This window comes from Giraffa tippelskirchi, chromosome 3, assembly GCF_054371585.1.
Source record: "Giraffa tippelskirchi isolate mGirTip1 chromosome 3, T2T-mGirTip1v1.2.pri, whole genome shotgun sequence".
NCBI lineage: Eukaryota > Metazoa > Chordata > Mammalia > Artiodactyla > Giraffidae > Giraffa > Giraffa tippelskirchi.
Window position 1 is genome coordinate 52,658,740 of NC_137277.1, and position 24,551 is coordinate 52,683,290.

The 24,551-nt window shown below is 40.6% G+C and overlaps 1 protein-coding gene across 4 annotated transcripts in view; it reads right to left on the reverse strand.

Moving 5' to 3' along the window:
• GDPD1 (glycerophosphodiester phosphodiesterase domain containing 1) overlaps positions 1 to 15,153 on the reverse strand; it is a 50,084-nt gene extending 34,931 nt beyond the window's left edge. For 2 of the 4 annotated variants that reach the window (XM_081585080.1, XM_081585079.1), the window contains exon 1: positions 14,864 to 15,153. In XM_081585080.1, coding sequence (XP_081441206.1) covers positions 14,864 to 15,005 — 142 coding nt within the window. In that variant the 5' untranslated portion in view covers positions 15,006 to 15,153. Of the gene's footprint in view, positions 1 to 4,277; positions 4,351 to 14,634 lie in introns of those variants that run through there. The other 2 variants (XM_081585083.1, XM_081585082.1) reach the window with 2 other exon arrangements.
• Positions 15,154 to 24,551: the final 9,398 nt, after the last annotated feature.

The window sequence follows — 24,551 nt, forward strand, 5'->3', positions numbered from 1 at the left end:
TACAAAAGATTTCTTTTCTAATGTACACTATTCTAGCCTTACAAACCCTCCATAATGACTGTACATTACTTTTTTGTCCAATTTTTAAAAATATATTTATTTTTAATTGAAGGATAATTGCTTTACAATATAGTGTTGGTTTCTGCCCTACATCAACATGAATCAGCCATAGATGTACATCTGTTCGCTCCCTCTTGAACCTCTGAGAGAATCAAAGCCTTAAACACAAGCTATATCCCTGCAAAATTCTCTTCACCATAGCATCCCAATCTTCATCCAAATGAATTCACTTCCCAACTCCTCCATGAAGCCTTTTTTTTTTTTTTTACTTACTTAAGATTACAATAACTCTTTATTACATTCAAGAGTTCATTCTTACATAGTCAATGGAATATTGGTGCTAAGTCGCGTCAGTCGTGTCCGACTGTGTGTGACCCTATAGACGGCAGCCCACCAGGTTCCACCGTCCCTGGGATTCTCCAGGCAAGAATACTGGAATGGGTTGCCATTTCCTTCTCCAATGCGTGAAAGTGAAGTTGCTCAGTCGTATCCGACTCTTTGCAACCCCATGGACTGTAGCCCACCAGGCTCCCCCGTCCATGGGATTTTCCAGGCAAGAGTACTGGAGTGGGTTGCCACTGCCTTCTACTCAGCCATAGAAAGAATGAAATAATGCTGTTTGCAGCAACATGGATGGATCTAGAGATTGTTATGAGTGAAGTCAGAGAAAGACAAATATCATATGACATTGCTTATATGTGGAATCTAAAAAAGGGATACAAATGAACTTATTTACAAAATAGAAATAGAGTTACAGATGTAGAAAATAAACTTAAGGTTATCAGGGGATTTGGGGGGGCATAAATTGGAAGACTTAAATATACACACTGTGTGTGTGTGTGTTAGTCGCTCAGTCGTGTCTGACTCTTTGCAACCCTGTGGACTGTAGCCTGCCCAGGTCTTTGTTCATGGAATTCTCCAGGCAAGAATACTGGAGTGGGTTGCCATTTCCTTCTCCAAATATACACATTACTACATATAAAATAGATAAATAATAAGGACTTGCTGTAAAGCTTAGGGAACTAAGCAATACTATGCAATACTCTGTAATACTCTATATGGGAAAAGGATCTAAAAAAGAGTGGATATATGTATATGCATAACTGATTCACTTTACTGTACAACTGATACAACACTGTAAACCAACTATACTACAAAAAATTTTTTTAAAAGAAGAGTTAATGCCTTAAACTAGCATTTCTTAACCATTTTGGTCTCAGGACTCTTACTGAGTACCTCAAAGAGTTTTTGATTATGTAGGTTATATCCATTAGAAAAGACCCTGATGCTGGGAAAGATTGAGGGCAGGAGGAGGAGGAGGTGAGAGAGGATGAGGTGGTTGGATGGTATCACTGACTTGATGGATATGAGCCTGACCAAGCTCCAGGAGATGGTGAAGGATAGGGAAGCCTGGTGTGCTGCAGTCCATGGGGTATCAAAGAGCCAGACACGACTGAGCAACTGAACAACAAATCCATTAATGGCTACATATTAGAAACTGACTTCCAAATTTTAAAAATTACTTGAAAATAACAATAATAAACCCATTACATGTTAAAATAACATTTTATGAAAAATAACCATCTGCCAAAAAATTTAAGGAGTGGCATTTCTTTTATACTTTTGCAAATTTCTTTAATGTCTGACAATAGAAGGCAGCTAGATTCTCATATCTGCTTCAAACATACATATCAACCTTCAGATAGATAGTTGGAAAAGAAAAGTTCTTCTTTGATACTGCACCGAAATTCAACACACAGTAGATTCTTAAAAGTTGGCTGTAACTCGGAATCTGAACCATATTAATGACCTTTTCATACTCCACTACATGAAAATCGATTAGTCCATCTTGAACTGTGAATGGATCTTTCAATCATGCATGGTTTTATAATAAAATGCATTCGTTTTTGGAAAATATTGATTTACTGAATCATGCTAATCTTCTAGATACTGACACATTTCACTATACAATATTGTTTAAAAATCACATTTATTAATAACTGATATTAGGAAAATCAAATTGGAAAGCTACTAAGCTCACTGTGGACGATACAAGTTTTTCAAAAGTCTACTTCTTGCTTAAAAGCTCAAAAGTAATCATTGGCATTGCCTTAATAGAAGGCAGCTAGATTATTTTTCTTCTAATGAGAAGAAATATTTATATTTTCAAGAACACATCTGTCCAATACTCAAGTCTAAATAACCAGTGTGTCAGTCAGTTTTTTAAGTAAAAATGTTTGGCAGGGTGGAGGGGAAGGCTAATTCAGCTCAGAATTCAATCAACTTCACAAGTGCTTTTCCTCAAGACAATCATGTACATACTTTAGTATGCAGCAAAAGTGTTTGTGTAATCCCACACACAAAAAAAAATTTGTCACAAAATACTAAAAGTTACATATACTAAAGGATTGAACTTCAATAAAATTAATAACTTTCTAATACATCAAAGATATTCTTACGTGAAACTGCCCTTTAAAAAAAAATTTCTCAGTGCATGATGCTGAGGAATACAATGGCTACTACTACATTTTGTACCAGTATTTTCATTTGTTCTAAAGCAACAGCAGTTTTACCCACTACGCCAATGTCACTAAGGTGAAAAAGGTAAGAAATGCCTTATAAAAATAGTTTTGACCTTGTAGGCCCATGAAAAGTACTGGGAACTCCCAGAATTCCACAGACCACACTTTGAAAACCATTGTCTTGAACAGTCAACGATGAGATAAGTCAGAGGAGTGGTCACCTCTGGCGATGGAGGAGGGTAGACGGGGAATGGGTTCTTACGGGATTCTAGAAATGTTCTATACTTTGATCTGAGTAATGGCTACTTGGATGTACACATGCATTAAAAAAAAATGAAGCCGTACACTTAAGGTTAGTGCTACTGTCACTGTTGTTCAGTCGCTAGGTCGTGACTCTTTGTGACCCCAGGGACTGCAGCATGCCAGGCTTTCCTGTCCTCCACTATCTCGTGGAATTTGCTCAAGTTCATGTCATTGAGTTGGTGATGCAATCTAACCACCTCACCCTCCGTCGCCCTTTTCTCCTTTTGCCTTCGATCTTTCCCAGTATCAGGGTCTTTTCCAATGAGTTGGCTCTTTGCATCAGGCGGCCAAAGTTTTGGAGTTTCAGCTTAGTGCTACTACATGCATGCCATTCCTAAAATTTTCTTAAGAGCTTTTATTAAAATTTCTTTTTTTTAATTGGAGGATAACTGTTTTACAACGTCGGGCTGGTTTCTGCCGAACAACAACTTGAATCAGTCATAATTATAAACATATCCCCCTCCTCGGGAGTCCCCCTCCCCCTCCCACCCCACTCCTCTAGGTCATCACAGAATGCCAGACTGGGTTCTTTGTATTATACAGCTGCTTCCCGTTAATTATCTATTTTACACATGAATATGTATATATGTCAATGCTACTTTCTCAATTCATCCTACTCTCTCCTTCCCACGTTGTGTAAAAAGCTTTTATTTCTAAATCATAATTTTTTAAAATTCTAGTACATCCACCTGAACTCTGACAAGGCTTTTTGAAGGCAATTATCTTTTAAAATATTTATTTATTTATTTGGCTGTACCAGGTCTTACTTGCAGCATGAGCAATCTTTAGTTGTGGCATGCGAGTTCTTGTTCCCTGACCAGCAACTGGACCCAGGGAAAAGGGCAGCTTTCATTCCAATGCCAAAGAATGTTCAAACTATCATACAATTGCACTCATTTCACACGCTAGCAAGGTCGTGCTCAAAATCCTTCAAGCTAGGATTCAGCAGTACATGAACCGAGAACTTTCAGATGTACAAGTTGCCTTTAGAAAAAGCAGAGGAAACAGAGATCAAATTGCCAACATTCGTTGGATCATAGAGAAAGCAAGGGAATTCCAGAAAAACATCTACTTCTGCTTCAAAATTGATCCATCACTTCGTGGCAAATGGAAGGGGAAAAAGTGGAAAAAGTGACAGATTTTATTTTCTTGGGCTCCAAAAGCACTGTGTACAGTGACTGCAGCCATGACGTTAAAAGACTAATCCTCCTTGGAAGGAAAGCTATGACAAACCTAGACAGCGTATTAAAAAAGCAGAGACCTTGGCTTCTGGTTCAAGACAGCCGAGTAGAAGAACGTGCAATCATCTCTTCCTGCGAGAGCACCAAAATTACAACAAGCTGTTGAACAACCACTGACAGGAGGATGCTGGAACCCACTAAAAAAAGATACCTCATGTCCAAAGACAAAGAAGAAGCTGCAGCGAGACAGTAGGAGGGGCACAATCACGATTAAATCAAATCCCATACCCGCTGGGTGGGTGACCCACAGATTGGAGAACAATGATACCAAAGAAGTTCTCGCACTATTGTGAAGGTTCTGAATTCCATGTCAGGCTTTCCAGCCTGCTGCTGCTGCTGCTGCTAAGTCGCGTCAGTCGTGTCTGACTCTGTGCGACCCCATAGACGGCAGCCCACCAGGCTCCCCCGTCCCTGGGATTCTCCAGGCAAGAGTACTGGAGTGGGTTGCCATTTCCTTCTTCAGGGCTGAGGATCCGACAAACTGGGAATTCTCAGGGAATCTGGCCTTGCGGGTCAGCAGGATTTGATTAGAGCTCTTCCAGTGGATGGAGGGAAACAGAGACTCCAGTCTTGGAGGGCACAAACAAAATTTTGCATGTACCAGGACCCAGAGGAGAGGAGCAGTGACCTCACAGGAGACTACTGGCTCATGTTGGGGAGCCCCCTGTGGAGGGGTGGGTTGGCAGGGGCTCACCACAAGGACGGAGGCACTGGAAGGTCCCCCTTGGCCTTCACCATTAATCCTCCCATAAAGCCTGTAGACCCCAGTGCTGGGTCACCTCAGACCAAAAAACTATCAGGGAGGGAGTGCAACCCCTATCCCCACCACCAATCAGCAGATAACTGGATTAAAGCTTTAGTGAGCAAGGCTCTGCTCACCAGAGCAAGACCCAGTTTTTCTCATGGCCAGACCCTCCCATCAAGAAGCTTACACAAGCCTCTTAGCCTCGTGCATCAGAGGGAAGACAGAAGAAGCAAGAAGCACAGTCTCACAGCAGCTAAAACAAAAACTGTATTACAGAACGTTAATCATGATGAAAAAGCAGAAAGTTATGTCCCAGATGAAGGGACAAGATAAAATCCCAGAAAAACAACTTAAATGAAGTAGAGATAGGCAACCTTCTAGAAAAAGAATTCAGAATAATGATAGTGAAGATGATCCAGGATCTCGGGAAAAGAATGGAGGCAAAGGTTGAGAGATGCAAGAAATGTTTACCAAAGACCTAAAAGAACTGAAGAACAAACAGAAATGAATAATACACTAGAAGGAATCCATAGCAGAATAACTGAAGCAGAAGAACAGATAAATGACCTGGAAGACAGAATGGTGGAAATCACTCCCACAGAAGAGGATATAGAAAAAACAATGAAAGGAAATGAAGACAGACTGAGACCTCTGGGACAGCATTAAATGCACCAATATTCGCATTATAGGGGTCTCAGAAGGAGAAGAGAGATAAGGACCTGAGAAAATATTTGAAGAGATAATAGCTGAAAACTTCCTGAACATGGAAAAGGAAATAGTCAATCAAGTCCAGGAAGCACAGAGAGTCCCAGGCAGGATAAACCCAAGGAGGAACACACCAAGACACACAGTAACCAAACTGACAAAAATTAAAGATAAAATATTGAAAGCAACAGGGGAAAAACAACAAATAACATACAAGGGAACTCCCATCAGGCTATCAGCTGATTTCTCAACAGAAACTCAAAAGCCAGAAGGGAATGGCATGATATATTTACTGTGATGGAAGGGAAGAAATTACAATCAAGAATATTCTATGCAGCAAGACTCTCCTTCAGACTTGATGGAGAAATCAAAAGCTTTCCACACAAACAAAAGTCAAGAGAACTCAGCACCACCAAACAAGCTTTACAACAAATGCTAAGGGAACTTTTCTAGGCAGGAAAAACAAGAGAAGAGAAAGACCTACAGAGCAGAAAATAAACCCCAAACAATTGAGAAAAAGGATCATACATTTCAATAATTACCTTAAATGTAAATGGATTAAATGCACCAACCAAAAGGCATTGACTGATTGGGTGGATGAAAACATGTGCATGTATGCACTTCCACTTATCACATCACTCTGCTTGATCCCCCCAAATTGTATGTAATTATTTTATATTGTTAAATTAATCATGTTTCCATTATGGCCTGCAATTGTAATTATCTTTTATTTTTTGTCTGGCTATTGATTATGAAAACTGATAAACATCTTTTACTATTGTGATTATATGACAATATTGTATCATGATTGGCCAACAGAAAAATAATAGAACTCTATATCACCAAAACTAGGATCTAATAGAAAAACCTATAATCACTTTTTAAAATCCAGATGTATATCAAAATTATCTTGAAATTTTTGGAAAAATACAAATGCTCACGAATTGCTTTTTTTCTCCAGAGCTCCAGATATGTTTCTAATGAGCTGCTGCTGCTGCTGCTGCTAAGTCGCTTCAGTCGTGTCCGACTCTGTGCGACCCCATAGACGGCAGCCCACCAGGCTCCGCCATCCCTGGGATTCTCCAGGCAAGAATACTGGAGTGGGTTGCCATTTCCTTCTCCAGTGCATGAAAGGGAGAAGTAAAAGTGAAGTTGCTCAGTCGTGTCCGACTCTTAGTGACCCCATGGACTGTAGCCTACCAGGCTCCTCTGTCCATGGGATTTTCCAGGCAAGAGTACTGGAGTGGGGTGCCATTGCCTTCTCCGTTCTAATGAGCAGCCATGTTTAAAAACAACTGGACTGTATGATGATCTTTTACTTTTACCTAGTTTGTTTCACTTTTTCTATTTCATTTTGAGTGCTCCCATTTAATTTAGTTTATGTTCTCTAATTTCTCCATCTTTTTTTTTGATGTTCTTTCTCAAGCCTTGCTAAAGTGTAGTAGAAAAGCTTTTGTATACATACATATGTATTATATATACATATAATATATATTTTTTTTTACAAAAATAAAAAGCAGAGACCTTCATACAGGATTCTCAGGAGGCAGGTAAGGTGGTCTGGTATACCCATCTCTTAAAGAATTTTCCAAAGTTTGTTGTGATCCACACAGTCAAAGGCTTTAATGTAGTCAATGAAGCAGATGTTTTTCTAGAATTCTCCTGCTTTTTCTATGATCCAACAGATGTTGGTAATTTGATCTCTGGTTCTTCTGCCTTTTCTAAATCCAGCTTGAACATCTGGAAGTTACTGGTTCATGTATTGCTGAAGCCTAGCTTGAAGGATTTTGAGCATTACCTTGCTAGCATGTGAAATGAGCACAATTGTACAGTAGTTTGAACATTCTTTGGCATTGCCCATCTTTGGGATTAGAATGAAAACTGACCTTTTCTAGTCCTGTGGCCACTGCTGAGTTTTCCAAATTTGCTGGCATATTGAGTGCAGCACTCAATATGTACATTTTGTCAGCATCATCTTTTAGGATTTGAAATAGCTCAGCTGGAATTTCATCACCTCTACTAGCTTTGTTCATAGTAATGCTTCCTAAGGCCCACTTGACTTCACATTCCAGGATGTCTGGCTCTAGTCATTTATGATCACACCATCATGGTTATCTGGGTCATTAAGACCTTTTCTGTACAGTTCTTTTGTGTATTCTTGCCACCTCTTCTTAATCTCTTCTGCTTCTGTTAGGTTCTTATCGTTTCTATTTTCTATTGTGCCCATCTTTGCATGAAATGTTCCCTTGTATCTCTAATTTTCTCAAAGAGATCACTGCTGCTGCTGCTGCTAAGTCGCTTCAGTTGTGTCCAACTCTGTGAGACCCCACAGATGGCAGCCCACCAGGCCCCGCCGTCCCTGGGATTCTCCAGGCAAGAACACTGGAGGGGGTTGCCATTGCCTTCTCCATAAAGAGATCACTAGTCTTTCCCATTCTATTGTTTTCCTCTATTTCTTTGCATTGATCACTGAAGAAGGCTTTCTTATCTTATCTCTCTTTGCTATTCTTTGGATTTAGATGGGTATATCTTTCGTTTTGTCCTTTGCCTTTCACTTCTCTTCTTTTCTCTGCTATTTGTAAGGCCTCCTCAGACAACCATTCTGCCTTCTTGCATTTCTTTTTCTTAGCGATAATTTTGATCATTGCCTCCTTTACAATGTTACGAACCTCCATCCATAGTTCTTCAGACACTCTATTGGATCTAATCCCTTGAATCTATTTGTCACTTCCACTGTATAATCATAAGGGATCTGATTTAGGTCATACCTGAATGGCCTTCTGGTTTTCCCTACTTTGTTCAGTTTAAGCCTGAATTTTGTAAAAGGAGCTCATGATCTGAGCCAGCTGAAGATGAAGAAGCTCTATGTAGTCAGCAAAAACAAGACCTGGAGCTGACTGTGGCTGAAATCATGAGCTCCTTATAGCAAAAAAAAAACCCTAATTATGCAAACATTACTACTTAAGACCTTTGATCTACTTTATAAGTTTATGAAATAGCTGGTACTAAATAAAATATTAAAAAATTGCTCAAGATATTAATAATTAAGAGAAGCTAGATACTGCTCTCTATATTATTTCATTAAAATGCCCACAATCATGCCAAGTATTACTATCTCCAGAAATAAGATTAGGTAAGGTCACATAAGCCAACAAGGGGAACTGAGATTCAAGCATAAGCAGTATGAGTTCAGATTCCACTCTTTTTACTACTAACTATGCTGCAGTTTCTATGCTGGCAGTCATATATCTCTTTATTTCAGCTTTACAGATAAATTATTAATGTTGTCCCTTATTTCCATATTCTTATACTTGCTTGCAAAGCTTGAAGATAAATCCCACAATGATAATACCCACAAATTACTTGTTAGATTCATATGGTGAAAGCCTGGAGAGTAACTTAGGGACTAATTTAAAAGTCTGCCACTCCTCTCTAAGGAATTATTTAGTGATAGCTCTTCTCTCATGAAATGGTTTGACTTTCTTCTCTTGCCAATTATCGTAACATAAAGCATGCTTGCTATTAATTTTTCTTTTCCCTCAATAAGCAGGGGATGTCTGGCTTAATATCTGACTTTGCAAATAACCATTCTACATGTAAACAAGTTTAATTTTTAATTAATTACAAAATGTAGACGAGAATGAGTATATATTTTACATGCTGTTCTACTATAATTTGTTTATAATTTCTCTGCTCATGTCCTCCTGCCTCCCTCTTCACCAGTTCATATTTTCTATTTCTTTGAGAAACCATCACTTTCCAACACTATACAAAGCTATACTTCCCAATATTTCATTCTATGTTAATTTTTCTTCTCTTATATAGTGCTTCATAGTTACTTTGTGAGTGGTTAATATCTGTTAGGATAGGAAGAGTAAAGGAAACATTCTCTTATGTATCTTTTGTTAGATGTAAATGCTGTAAAGGAAAGAAAAATCTGTTCAGTTTCCTTTTTTACCTCCCAAATGTTTTATATACCAGTAAACATTCAACAAGGTTTCCCTGGTAGCTCAGAGGTAAAGAATCTTCCTGCCAACTCAGGAGACGCGGGTTCAATCCCTGGGTTGGGAAAATTCCCTGGAAAAGGAAATGGCAAGCTATTCCAGTATTCCTGCCTGGGAAATTTCATGGACAGAGGAGCCTGGTGGGCTACAGTTTATGGGGTCGCAAAAGAGTCAGACACAACTTAGCAACAACAACAACAAACATTCAGTAAACATTGTAGACCTGTTTAGACCCATTTTACAGTTAGCCTCCAATCACCACTACCATCAACATCTTTTGTATACATGCTATATGTGTATGTGTGTGATGTTTATAAAACCAATGACAAACATGACAATGTGCACCAGCCACAAAAGAACTTCCAAATTAAATATTTTCTGATACTGGAAAAGACAGTTTAGTGCAAATAAAACATTTTAATGTTGGAAGACATCATCCTATCTCAACTTAAAGAGTTATTCAATAAATCAAGCAACAAAGCTGAGTTCCTTCATTTCTAAACTCACACATTAATTCAATATTTATAGTGCACCTTGGAAACAGTACATATGATTTCTGTAAGAGTATAAAGAGCTTTTAAGGACTAGAGATGGTATATACAAAAGAGCATTTCTCAATATGTGGGATCCCTGGAACACTGCAGAATTGTTTCTTTTTTTTTGGGAAAGTATCAGTGAGATTTATATTTGCAGATATAAGAAAAAAATTAAACACATCAGTAGCACAGAAAGATGATATTCAAAGTATATATTGATACAGTGGCAGTATTTACCAACTAATCACCTCATGTGTGCTCTTTGCAATATGTGTTTTTTGCTATCTATCTGATTATACTTTCACATTTTTCTGTAACGACATTCAATTTTTCTAAGTTTGTATACAATTTAAGATATATGTATACAGTTTAAGATACACGTACAGCCAATTGCTGAAAATAACTGTGTACATTTTAGTCTACTTTATTAAGCAGGAAAATGTGTGCATGCTAATAAGTCCCTTCAGTCATGTCCAACTCTTTGTAACCCTATGGACTGTAGCCTGCCAGGTTCCTCTGTCCATGGGGATTCTTCAGCAAGAATACTGGAGTGGGTTATCGTTTCCTTCTCCAGGGGATCTTCCCAGGGGATGGAATCTGCATCTCCTACATCTCCTGCATTGGCAGGCATGTTCTTTACCACTAATGCCACCTGGGAAGATAAAGGATGAATGATTTCACTGTTAGTAAGGTATCAGTAGGAACAAGTGAGTTGGGAAAAAAGTCTTCACTGACAAGTAAGGAAGATTCCCCTGAAAATAGGAATGGAGAGAAAAGAGAGAAGCTGAAAAGAACTGATACCCTGCCGTGCAGAACATGTTTCAGGGTGCAACTGCAGAATGTCACTTCTAGTGACACTCTGAGACTCAAACTGATGCTTCAATTTCCTCCTTGAGGAATTAAAGTTTAGGACTCAGAAGTAACCAGTGTCCATCAGCAATATTTACCCTCAAACTTATCACCTGCTAAATCAATCTGTGGCAAAATGCCCAGATTCGGATAATACTTTGCCTTGTAACCATGGGTGAAAGATTAAAAGGTCAGGTGAGGATTTTATCAGTTGATTTTTTTTTTAATTCTTTTGCCACTGAACCCTAGTAAACCCTGTTGCTTAATTTAATTGGCCCATAGAAATAGGTTAGGGAGTATGAGAAAGTTATTTCCCTGCTATCCTAACTCTAGTTAACTTAGTGGGCATCTGAAATAAGTATATATATATAGTATGATTCCAAGGGTAGTAAAGTATGTACTTAAAGGACATATTTAACAATATTTTTAAAAAGGGCATACTTCAAAATATGTACTTAAAATATATACTTCAAAATGTTAACAGAGATTATGTCTACTGATGGTGAGTTTTAGGAACTACTTTTTCTTTTTTTATTTCTATATTTTCCAAATTTTCTATTAATACAATGAACATGAATTACTTATCTACTGTCAAAAATATTATTAAAATTCACAATTTCATTGAGAAACAATAAAAATAGCCTTTGAGAGTATGGCTTGCTCTTGATTTAATCCAAAGGGTACATCTTTGATCTTATTGGTATTTCATCAATACACTGCTGCTGCTAAGTTGCTTCAGTTGTGTCCGACTCTGTGCGACCCCATAGACGGCAGCCCACCAGGCTCCTCCATCCCTGGGATTCTCCAGGCAAGAACACTGGAGTGGGTTCATCAATATACTGTAGTTACAAAAAGTGTTCTTTGGACAAATAGACAAGGAAACACACGGAAAGTACCTAGCACAAAGTAGATAATTAGCAGACAATAAGCTATTATTTTAAGTGTAGGTTACAATTTATACTAGAGGCTAGAGACTCAAGCATTAATAAAATCTAAAATCTGCCCTTGAGGGACTCACAGTCTAATAAGGGAAGCAGATATCCTATCACAATATAATGCAATACAACCTACATGTTACCTAGCTAAGAACAAAGCAGGCCTATACCATTTAATTTTTAAAACAAAGCATTTTCTACTTTCAAGGAGAAGTAATCAGCAAAAAGCAAAAGTGTTCATTAAAACTTTGAAAACATTAACTACACTGGTGACCTCATTTTTTCTCATTCAACTCAAAGTTCTACTGCAAAATATGAATGTGATCCCATGTATCCATGCTTACATTCCTAAACAATTTTATGGCATTCAAAGTGCTTTCTGTACACCTAATCCTCATAACAACCCAAAGGGAGGCAAGGTAAATGGTTTACATTTATAGATAAGGAAACTAAAACTAAAGCTTATTCCCAGGTTAACTAGTTATAGGTCCAGAATCTGACTCAGGTGATAATGCTTTTATAGACACGTAACAGTACACATTAACAGTTTTTTTAAGTTAAAGCAATTCAGGTGTATATACTTTATACACCTATCATGATCAATGTTTCAGTGTTGGAGTGGTCATACACCTGGGTTACATGAAATAGGTTATTTGCAGTTTGGATGATCGAGAATTAGACCAAACGTTGATGATATGCATGGAGAAATATGCACAGATAGCACCACTTGCTATTACCAGTGTCCAAGAGAAAAATAAAAAGCAAGTAGAAGCTGACTGCTTCCTAGTCTATTATTTTCCAGAAACTTAGCATCTTGAGTTCCAAAGTGGTTTTTAGTAAATATATTCTCTATCACTCTGGTTCAACTGTATTCTTTGGTATACACACTCAACAAAAAATATATTAAGCACTATCACACAGGCACTTCCAAGTGCTTCAGGACTGTAAACAGATATCATATCCTACAGAGTTAACAAGATTATTTCTTCCGAAATAAAATCTAGATCACCCACAATGACAATTTAGAAAGCTTTTTAAATCAGTAAACACTGATTTACAAATCAGTAGGTAATGCGTATCTCCAGAGTAGGACTACTACATTGGAAATACTTCTACAGGGACAACTCAAACACAAAAGATGTTTTTTGGCTTTACCTACAGTTTACCTCTGTATCTATTAAAATATAGGTAAACCAAATAAGAACTAACATGTCATCTAGCTGGTGATAGAGCCCTTAAAGTCTTTGACTCTTTTCATGAGTGGGAGACTAGCATTGAAGTCACTCTTTAGTACTCTGTTTCTCTTCTTCTTTTTTTCTTTTTTGGCACACCACAGGGCATATGAGAACTTAATTCCCCAACCAGGGCTTGAATCCATGCCCCCTGCACTGGAAGTGCAGAGTCCTAACCACTGGACCACCTGGGAAGTCCTATGTTTGTTTAACTGATAAAATTATACAGATTTTACAGCAGCGTGCAAATGTACTTCTGTGATATTTAAAACCTTATTCCTGGCCTGCAAGGAGATCCAACCAGTCCATCCTAAAGGAGATCAGTCCTGGGTGTTCATTGGAAGGACTGATGTTGAAGCTGAAACTCCAATACTTTGGCCACCTGATGCGAAGAGCTGATTCATTGGAAAAGACCCTGATGCCGGGAAAGATTGAGTGCGGGAGGAGAAGGGGACGACAGAGGATGAGATGGTTGGATGGTATCACCGACTCGATGGACATGAGTTTGGGTAAACTCCGGGAGTTGGTGATGGACAGGGAGGCCTGGCATGCTGCGGTTCACGGGGTCGCAAAGAGTCAGACAGGACTGAGCGACTGAACTGACTATTCCTGGCCAATTTTTGTTAAAAAAAGGAGTCATGGTCCTAAATGAAATTGACTGTAAACTCCTAGAATTTACCATTTCAAGTCAATTCCAAGCAATTGTAACCTAGTTCAACATTCGGCTCTAAAGAACAACTGAATGAAATAATGCAAACTTACAACATCTTCTACATCATACTTGAAATGAAAATAAAAGCACATTATTACACAATAATGAAAAGGCAGATATGGCCTGCTGTCTGAGAAATGAGAGGGTGAACTACCTAGGTTCCTTCTGGCAAAGCACTGTTTCAAAAGAAACTTCTTTGTTGTCTTCAAACAATACGCTCCTGTCAAAAAACCAAATCATCTTTTTTTTTTTTTAAATCCACACATCACTGCTGGGGTGCAAGGTGGGTTTGGGGAAAAAAAAACAGGTGCGAGGTTTGAAACCTTGGGAATCAGGACACCCCAGTTTCTTGTCCCAGTCCAGCTCAAGCTCTAACTGTGACCTTGGGGAGTGTCCCCAGCTCGGGAATTTGGATTCCCCCTCTTCTCAATTACCCTGCTCAGAAGGAGGGATGGAGGGGTGGAGAACTGGGACCGGCCCCCAGGGACTGCGGATGCCCGGGCTGCACCACGCTCCAGGTTCACGCAGCTCCTCAGCCCTGGAAGCAGTTCGCCCCATCTTCCCACAAGCTCCGCCACTGGCTTGTCTCGGAACAAATCCGTTCCCGGTTTCCCCCGGCAGGGTACCCGCGGATCGGCCCGGGGCTCCCCACTGGTGCCTCCGCTGCTAGGAAGAGACCTCGCGATTGTCCTTCCCTTCCCCGAGAAGCCTCCCATTTACCCTTCATTCTCACCCCAGTCCTTCCTCCTTCGGAGAACCTCTGACTTCCCTGCCCCCAAGAGATCCCCACCTTGGCTCGGTTTCAAGACCCTCTCCTTCCTTCAGGCGACCTCCCCTTCACACTGTCTTCACCTCCAGGGGAGCCCTCAGTTCACACACGCCCATCCTTCCTCAGACTCGCACGTATTTCCACCCGCCTGCCTTTTGCCGAGGAGCCTCAGCTCCAGTCGCGGGGCCGGGGGATGGGGTGGGGGGAGCCTCCCCCACTTCCGCCATCTGGTTCTGGGGACCCTTCTCACCTCCGCGGTGAGAGATGTGTTTACTGAGGAATCGTTGCTTCTTTCTCTGGTGCAGCAAGGTCGGGTATTTGAGCAACAAGAATGAAGTCACCAAGTACCCTCCCAGGGTGGAGAGGAGGTAAAAAGCCGCGGTGGACGACATCTCAGCCCCCGTGTGAGGAAGCCTCCCGCCGCCTGGCCCTCTGAACTCCGCTGATACGGTCGCAACGGCTGCGGCGGCGGCGGCGGCGGCTGCTCGAGGTCTGCTCGCCCCCAGCCGGCGCCCGCGGTGCAGCGCACTTGTCGGCGCCGGCCCACCGCGCACGCGCAGCCGGACTAGGGCCGCCGAGCAACAAAGGGGCTCCGGCACGCAGGCGCGCTCCGGTAGGAGCCCGCGGCAGCGCGGGCGTCTGTCCCTTAGCTTTGTGGTCCTGCTCGCGGCCCTGTAGAGGAGAAAGCTTGGAAACCCGCCAGTGCCTCTGCCATCGTACCCAAACGAAAGGCTTTTCAAGGAGAGCCTTCAGGAAGGCCTGACGTAATTAGAAAGTCCACTCATAAAAGAATCACGCCGGGGCGCGTCGTTAGCCTCTGCTCGAGGAAATGCAAAGAACTCTTACCGCAGGAGGAGTTAAGGCTTATTAAGGCAAATAATAAGTACACTCAGTTGTCTAGCCAAGAGAGAACTTTCTCCGTTGTCGTACATACCATGCGAGGTGCCAGTTTATCAAATATTTGAGAGACGGCTCTTCTCACATTTCACTGTGAAATTACAAACTTCGTGCCTTGTACATGGTCGACAGTCAAATATTTCTGGACTTTTAAGTTTGTTCAAAAATAAGGAAACGTTGACAGTGTTACAGGTTATCACTTCAGTCTTGGGAAGGCTGGAAACTAAATTCCCTTTCATTCTACACATTCCAAACTATAATTCTAAGAGTCACATTTAAGTGCAAAAGAATTAACCCAGGGCTGAGGGAGAAAATTTGGTCATAAGAACATCTCCCACAAAAGTAGAAGGCAGAGTGATTATTTAAAATCATGTGACTCTGACCTGAAGCAAACTTCTCTGTTTTCTTATCTGAAAAATGAGGAATTTTTTACTAAATGATAACTTCCAACTCTTTCTGTTAATAACGACTTCCCAAAGATTCTTGTGTCCTTTAAGAGGAATTTAAATAAAATTTAATTTTATTTTATAAATTTAGTAAACTTAAATTTAGAGGATTCTTGAAAACAAGGGCCTTCAGTAGATTTTAAAAAGTAGCAGAAAAAAGACTTTTACATCAGTTTGTCATCATAGTGAGGCAGGAGGTAGATGGGCCCCAGGCTAGGTATTTACAACTGGTCTCCTGTTTACATTTCTTGGGATGAAAAAAAGATGGGCTTCAGGCTGGACACTTAAAATTAGCCTCCAGTTTGCATTTCCTGAGAAAGGAGATAGACTGGCTCCCATTTGCCCTCTGAAATGGAAGTAACATCACAAATAGAGTAAATAGCCAGGCTTTGTCTCCTGTGTCACCTTAATAGTCATGGCAGCAACAGAGAAGGGCTAAACCTTGTTTGAGTAAAGGATCAGGATATCCTATATTTCCCATCCTTGGTGCAAGGGAGACATTTCACAGGTGGAGAAAGGCTCCTTGGGGGTCAAAAAGAAGGGGGCACCACCCCATAATATGTGACCCTAAGGCTCCCACATAGGTCTCTGGGCTGGAATCCAACTTAGAAAAAAGGTGGCATACACATGTTGGAGAGGGTGCTAGGGCAGGTCAGGTGTGGAAAAAGAAACCAGATAATTGGCCAAAGGTAAACAAAAACCTGGAACTGTCCTATAAAAATGACTTAACCACCTCTATACTTCACTCCTCATTGGGGAGGACACCCACACCCTTTCCAGGTGTGCATCTCTGCCTTGCTTCTATCTTAACTGTTCCTCTGTGTGCTCTCCCATTTGTTGTTGTGCTGTCTCTGAAAATAAACTTCGTACTTGCATTTAGAGTTTTTGCCTTCGTGAGAAATGTATTTTTCACCGGGTACAAGAGCCAGGGAACTACATAGCTTCCAGGCTCTAGCCCTTGCTGGTCTGGTGGCTAGGATTTCTGGTCTTCATCCAGGCTACCCAGTTTCAATTCCTGGGCAGGGAATTAAGCTCTCACTTCATGCCACTGCTCACTACTGCTTCTCCGAGATCAATAGTAGTCTTATTTTTTGGCTTAACACCAGTATACCCAAAGAAATGATAAAGCCTTTATAGAAGAAAGAGAACTAAGTATAAAAAATTCCAAATACAAGCAAACTTAAAATTAAAAACATTTTAAGGAAATGTTTTGAAGTATCGCATTTCACATTTAAGCTCTTGATACATCTGAAATTGACTTTGATGAAAGTTATGAAGTAGGAATTTAATTTTTTTCCCCCATATGAATAATTAGGTGTCCTTACATCAGTTTGTTTCTGTGTTCTGTGAGCCAGTCGCTGGGCCCATACTACCTTGTCTTATTTACGTAATCTTTATACATGTTATTGCAAGTTCCATTTTTTTTTTTTTTTAATTTAAGAAAACTCACAAGTTGAAAACTACTGCTTTGTTAGCCGGAGAAGGCAATGGCACACCACTCCAGTACTCTTGCCTGGAAAATCCCATGGATGGAGGAGCCTGGTAGGCTGCAGTCCATGGGGTCGCTAAGAGTCAGACATGACTGAGCGACTTCACTTTCACTTTTCCTGTTCATGCACTGGAGAAGGAAAGGGCAACCCACTCCAGTATTCTTGCCTGGAGAATCCCAGGGATGGCGGAGCCTGGTGGGCTGCCGTCTATGGGGTCGCACAGAGTCGGACACGACTGAAGCGACTTAGCAGCAGCAGCAGCAGCAGCTTTGTTAGGAAGTAGGGAAAGTATCTGTTTAGGGCTGTCAAATTATATCCTATAGACTAGCTGTGCTCATGTTTCTGTTTCCCTCTTCCAAAATGTTACTTGACAGCAATTTTCTTTAAATTTGATGACTATTTTATGATTAGTTCAGACATATGTATAGGATTAGGGCTTCCCAGGTGGCTCAATGGTAAAGAATCTGCCACCAAACAGGAGACTCAGATTCGATCCCTGGGTCTGGAAGATCCCCTGGAAGAGGAAATGGCAACCCACTCCAGTATTCCTGCCTGGAAAATCACACTGACAGAGGAGCCTGGCAGGTTACAGTCCATGGGGTCACAAAAGAGTCAGACATGACTTAGAGACTAAACAACAAGTATATGATAAATACTACCAGGAAAAAAAGTATGTAACTAAGACTAACCTTCAACTATAGAGGCACCAACGGCTTAGCCAGATGGAACTTTGAACTCAGAACCTAGACACAGCTGTACCATTTACAAACTGAGTGACCCTGGGCATGTCACTTAGTTTTAGCCTCAGTTTCACATTTATAAAACTTGGGATAATGATATCTAACTTCAAGCTGGTTTTAGAAAAGGCAGAGAAACCAGAGATCAAATTGCCAATATCCGCTGGATCATCGAAAAAGCAGGAGAGTTCCAGAAAAACATCTATTTCTGCTTTATTGACTATGCCAAAGCCTTTGACTGTGTGGATCACAATAAACTGTGGACAATTCTGAAAGAGATGGGAATACCAGACCATCTGACCTGTCTTTTGAGAAACCTGTATGCAGGTCAGGTAGCAACGGTTAGAACTGGACATGGAACAACAGACTGGTTCCAAATAGGAAAAGGAGTACATCAAGGCTGTATATTGTCACCCTGCTTATTTAACTTATATGCAGAGTACATCATGAGAAACGCTGGACTGGAAGAAACACAAGCTGGAATCAAGATTGCCGGGAGAAATATCAATAACCTCAGATATGCGGATGGCAGAAAGTGAAGAAGAACTAAAGAGCCTCTTGATGAAAGGGAAAGAGGAGAGTGAAAAAGTTGGCTTAAAGCTCAACGTCCAGAAAACTAAGATCATGGCATCTTAGTTTGGTCCCATCACTTCATGGGAAATAGATGGGGAAACAGTGCAAACAGTGTCAGACTTTAGTTTTTTGGGCTCCAAAATCACTGCTGATGGTGATTGCAGCCATGAAATTAAAAGACGCTTACTCCTTGGAAGGAAGGTTATGGCCAACCTAGATAGCATATTTAAAAGCAGAGACATTACTTTGCCAACAAAGGTCCGTCTAGTCAAGGCTATGGTTTTTCCAATGGTCATGTATGGATGTGAGAGTTGGACTGTGAAGAAAGCTGAGCGCCGCAGAATTGATGCTTTTGAACTGTGGCGTTGGAGAAGACTCTTGAGAGTCCCTTGGACTGCAAGGAGATCCAATCAATCCATCCTAAAAGAGATCAATCCTGGGTGTTCATTGGAAGGACTGATGTTGAAGCTGAAACTCCAATACTTTGGCCACCTCATGCGAAGGGTTGACTCATTGGAAAAGACCCTAATGCTGAGTAGGATTGGGGGCAGGAGGAGAAGGGGACAACAGAGGATGAGATGGTTGGATGGCATCATCAACTTGATGGACATGGGTTTGGGTAGACTCCGGGAGTTGGTGATGGACAGAGAGGCCTGGCGTGCTGTGATTCGTGGGGTCGCAAAGAGTCGGACACGACTGAGCGACTGAACTGAACTGAACTGAACTGAACCTCAAAGCAGTGTTTTGAGGATCTCAGGGAGTAAAATGAAAGTATTAAAAGTAACCTATAGAGTTCCCTGGTGGCCTACTTGTTAGGATTCAATGCTTTCATTGCTGTAGCCCAGGTTCAATTCTGCAAGCTGCACAGCATAGCCAATGTAAAAAAAAAAAAGTGTGTGTGTGTATATATATAATATATATCCTATATAAGTAAAGCATTATGTCAAAAGATAGAATTCTTTCCTTCTGTGACTTAAAAAAAATTCACAACATAAAAGTTGAGAGTTATGTTTTATTGGGCGTGGGGGATGAGGGGAAAGAATTTTTAGACTTCAAGCCTGGGAGGTAACCCTGTGAGAATTGCTCTGAGGAGGGGAGGGTTGGAGCCAGGTAATACAGAAGTTTTGCCACAAAGGGCAGGTAGTCTGAACCTCAGAAGAAAACCAGATATTCCAAGTTAAGGAATTCAGTGCCTTTCTATATATATGGGAAGATACAAGAGTCTGGCTCACTGAAATCATTTCTTTGATATGTACCTCAGCTATCTGGGGCCAGTATCCAGTGTTTTCCAAACATCCTGAGTTTCATCAGGGCTCACCATATGCAGTGGCTGCAGACTGATGGCTGCTAGACAGAGGTATTCTTTCCTTCCTTAGTTCCCTCAGGGCTCACCAGCTCACCATCCACAGTGGCTACAACTGCCAATGACTGTAACATCCTTTCTTTACTGATATGGCAGGAAATATTCCATTTCTCACTTCTCTAAAACATTACCAACAAATTTGGGGACAGTATACAGAATTATTCAAAATAAGTAACCAAGTAGGAGCAACATATGCCTTATTGGAGGCCCAATACTTCCAATGAAACATTAATGAAAGAACAAGTGAAGTGTAACAGAAGAAAGGCATTTTTAAAAACTGCACCAATATGGTAAGAGAAGTCTTCCAAGATGAATGCCATATTTTGATGGAAATTTATAAGGGGAGTCAAAATTAATAAGATATCTTTTAAACCAAGAAAGGAAATGAGCACAAGAAATCAATTGTCATAGGGGGAAAATGTTGAAAAAGAAAGAGTATCAGAAATCACTGGCCTGTTTCATTGAGACGAGAAAACTGCTATCTGGACAGGTTAAGCAGTTTGCCCAAGCCAATACAGCTAGTGCTGGTTTAACAAGGTCACCGATCTTAACTCAGTTCAAGGGGCTGGAGCTTCTAAAAGTACTGATCGTCTGAAAAATAAAAAGATTTGGAAAATAGTCTTGCCCTTTATAGAAGATAACATTAAGGAAATGCCCACTTAAAAAGAGTCTATTGAAGCATTTCAGAGGTAGCAGATCCAGGATGCAGTATAGTAAACAGAACATTCATGCTAGTCAAATAACTCCTTAACTTGTAATTTCAACCCCACCTACAGATGCATTGCCCAAATTATTAAGTGTTCTACATAGCAGATGCAACTGACTAGGAACATATATCATTGAGACCAGAAGGCATTTACCCAAGTTCTAAAGGAACTGATAAATTAAAGTGTAGTAATATTCTAAATAAGAAAACTGCTGAAACAAACAGCTAGTGTGCAAATGGCACACTGCCATTTGGATTCTCAACTCTGACAATGGGAATCTGATAGTACTAGGTTAGAGCATGGTTCAAATTTCTTCAGGGCAATTTAGCAATAGACATCAAAATGTAAAATGTGTATATCCCTTGATGCATCAGTTCCAGGCCTAAGAGTTTACTCTGCCAAGAAAATTTCACAAGTATTAATAAAAGATGTATGCATCATGGTATTCCATCATTCAGAGAAATTCTAAATTTAAAAGAACCTAAATAAAGGACAGATTATATAAATCTTGATAAGAGAAAACAATGCATCAATTAATAATACTTTCATTTATTGACAGGAAAAAAGTCTACCACATACTGTAGAGTGAAAAAAAAAAGTAAATTATAGAACAAGATATATTCTGATTGCAATTATATAAAACTGAATACATATCCAGGGAATTCCCTGGCAGTCCAGTGATTAGAACTTCACACTCTCACTGCCAGGGACCTGGGGTAGACCCCTAGAGGGGGAACCAAGATCTCACTAGCTGCATGACTTGGCACCACCAAAAAAAAAGAATACATATCCACAGGTGCCTGTATGTATGCAATGTTTAGAAGGATATTCACTAAAATGCTGCCAATGGTTAACAGAACACTAGCAAAGCAGTGGAACTTCAGGTAACATATTCTTATCTTTGTTTAAAAAAAAATTCTTAATAACAGATACAATGACTACATATTACCTTTCCAAAAACAACAAAGGTATGTTCAAAAACAAAAATTGTTTTAAGTGGGATTATAAACTAGTTTGGGCTTACCAGGTGGCACTAATGGCAAAGAGCCCACCTGACAATGCAAGAGATGTAGAGAGACATGGGTTTGATTTCTGGGTCGGGAAGATCCCCTGGAGGAGGGCATGACAACCCACTCCAGTATTCTTGCCCGGAAAATCCCATGGACAGAGGAACCTGGTAGGCCACAATGCACAGGATTGCAAAGAGTAAGACAGTACTGAAGAGACTTAACAGCATGCACGTAAACAAGGCAATCTTGCTTTTATGCTGACAAAATACCCAGGATAAAAATAAAAGATAGAAGGCAATCAATACTCAGATAAGTACATAGAACTTTGTAGGAGAAAGGAAGTAACAAGCCAACTGTGGTAACATAGTCCTCTAAGAGTTTCTGGGGGGCTTCCCTGATAGTTCAGTTGATAAAGAATCCACCAGCAATGCAGGAGACCCCAATTTGATTCCAGGATTGGGAAGATCTGTTGGAAAAGGGAAAAAGTTACCCACTCCAGTATTCTGGCCTGGGGAACTCCATGGACTGTACAGTTCATGGGGTCGCAAAGAGTTGGACAGGACTGAGTGGCTTTCATTTTGGGCTCCCCTTGTGGCTCAGCTGGTAAAGAATCCGCCTGCAACGCGGGAGACCTGGGTTCGATCCCTGGGTTGGGAAGATCCTCTGGAGAAGGTAAAGGCTACCCACTCCAGTATTCTGGCCCAGAGAATTCCATGGACTATATAGTCCATAGGGTTGCAAAGAGTTGGACACGACTGAGTGAGATGGTTGGATGGCATAACCGACTTGATGGACATGGGTTTGGGTGGACTCCGGGAGTTGGTGATGGACAGGGAGGCCTGGCTTGCTGCAATTCATGGGGTCGCAAAGAGTCGGACACGACTGAGCGACTGAACTGAACTGAGTGACTTTCACTTTCACGACTGTCTAGAATAAAAAAGAACTATAGGATATAATTTACAATTCAGAAATCTTCCTTATAATTAGTCAAGCTGAAAATTATTACCATTGCTATACCTATGAACAGGATTACTTTCAATATGGAAAGATTTTGGAAAAACTTTAAACCGTATTTAGAAAGACGACTCGATCAATACTATCGGCTACGAACAAGAATAATAACCATCCCTTATACTTATAAAACAGTTTAGAGTTTGTAAAGGATTTCAATTAATGCATTCTTGAACAGTTTGAACCACAGTTCTTTGAGGTAGATAAGGGAGTTACTTCTTCCATTTTACAAATCAACACACTGAAGCTTCAGATGGGATCCAATGTTAGGCAATGGAGTAAATTATCTTAAGACAACAACCCAATGAGCTGCTGTGCCAGTGTAGGACAATAAACATTATTAAGAGTATTAAAAGTTAAACAGACGATTAGCTGGCAATTGTGCAAAATTAGGCAGTGTTCCAAAAACTGAGTGCAGTTCTACTTGCCACATCTTCAGTTCAGTCGCTTAGTCCTGTCCGACGCTTCGCGACCCCATTAAATGCAGCACACCAGGCATCCCTGTCCATCACCAACTCCCAGAGCTTGCTCAAACTCATGTCCACTGAGTCGGTGATACCATCCAACCATCTCATCCCCTTCTCTTCCCGCCTTCAATCTTTCCCAGCATCAGGGTCTTTTCAAATGAGTCAGGTCTTCCCATCAGGGGTCCAAAGTATTGGAGTTTCAGCTTCAGCATCAGTCCTTCCAATGAACATTCAGGACTGATTTCCTTCAGGATGGACTGGTTTGATCTCCTTGCTGTCCAAGGGACTCTCAAGAGTCTTCTCCAACACCACAGTTCAAAAGCATCAATTCTTCGGCACTGAGCTTTCTTTATAGTCCAAGTCTCACATCCATACATGACTATTGGAAAAACCATAGCTTTGACTAGACAGACTTTGTCGGCAAAGTGATGTCTCTGATTTTTAATATGCTGTCTAGGTTGGTCACAGCTTTTCTTCCAAGGAGCAAGTGTCTTTTAATTTCATGGCTGCAGTCACCATCTGCAGTGATTTTAGAGCCCAAGAAAATAAAAGTCTGTCACTGTTTCCATTGTTTCCCCATCTATTTCCCATGAAGTGATGTGACCAGATGCTATCTTAGTTTTTTTAATGTTGAGTTTCAAGCCAGCTTTTTCACTCTTTTTCACTTTTAAGAGGCTCTTGAGTTCCTCTTCGCATTCTGCCACAAGGGTGGTGTCACTTGCTTATCTGAGGTTATTGATATTTCTCCCAGCAATCTTGATTCCAGCTTGGGCTTCATCCAGCCCAGCATTTCGCATGATGTATTCTGCATATAAGTTAAATAAGCAAGGTGACAATATACAGCCTTAACGTACCCCTTTCCCAATTTGGAACCAGTCTGTTGTTCCATGTCCGGTTATAAATGTTGTCTCTTGACCTGCATGCAGATTTCTCAGGAGGTAGGTAAGGTGGTCTGGTAATCCCAACTCTTGAAGAATTTTCCACAGTTTGTTGTGATCCACACAGTCAAAGGCTTTGGCATAGTCAATAAAGCAGATGTTTTTCTGGAACTCTCTTGCTTTTTCTATGATCCAATGGATGTTGGCAATTGATCTCTGGTTCCTCTCCCTTTTCTAAATCCAGCTTGAACATCTGGAAGTTCTTGGCTCATATACTATTGAAGCCTCGCTTGGAGATTTTTGAGCATTACTTTTCTAGTGTGTGAGATGAGTGCAACTGTGTGGTAGTTTGAGCATTC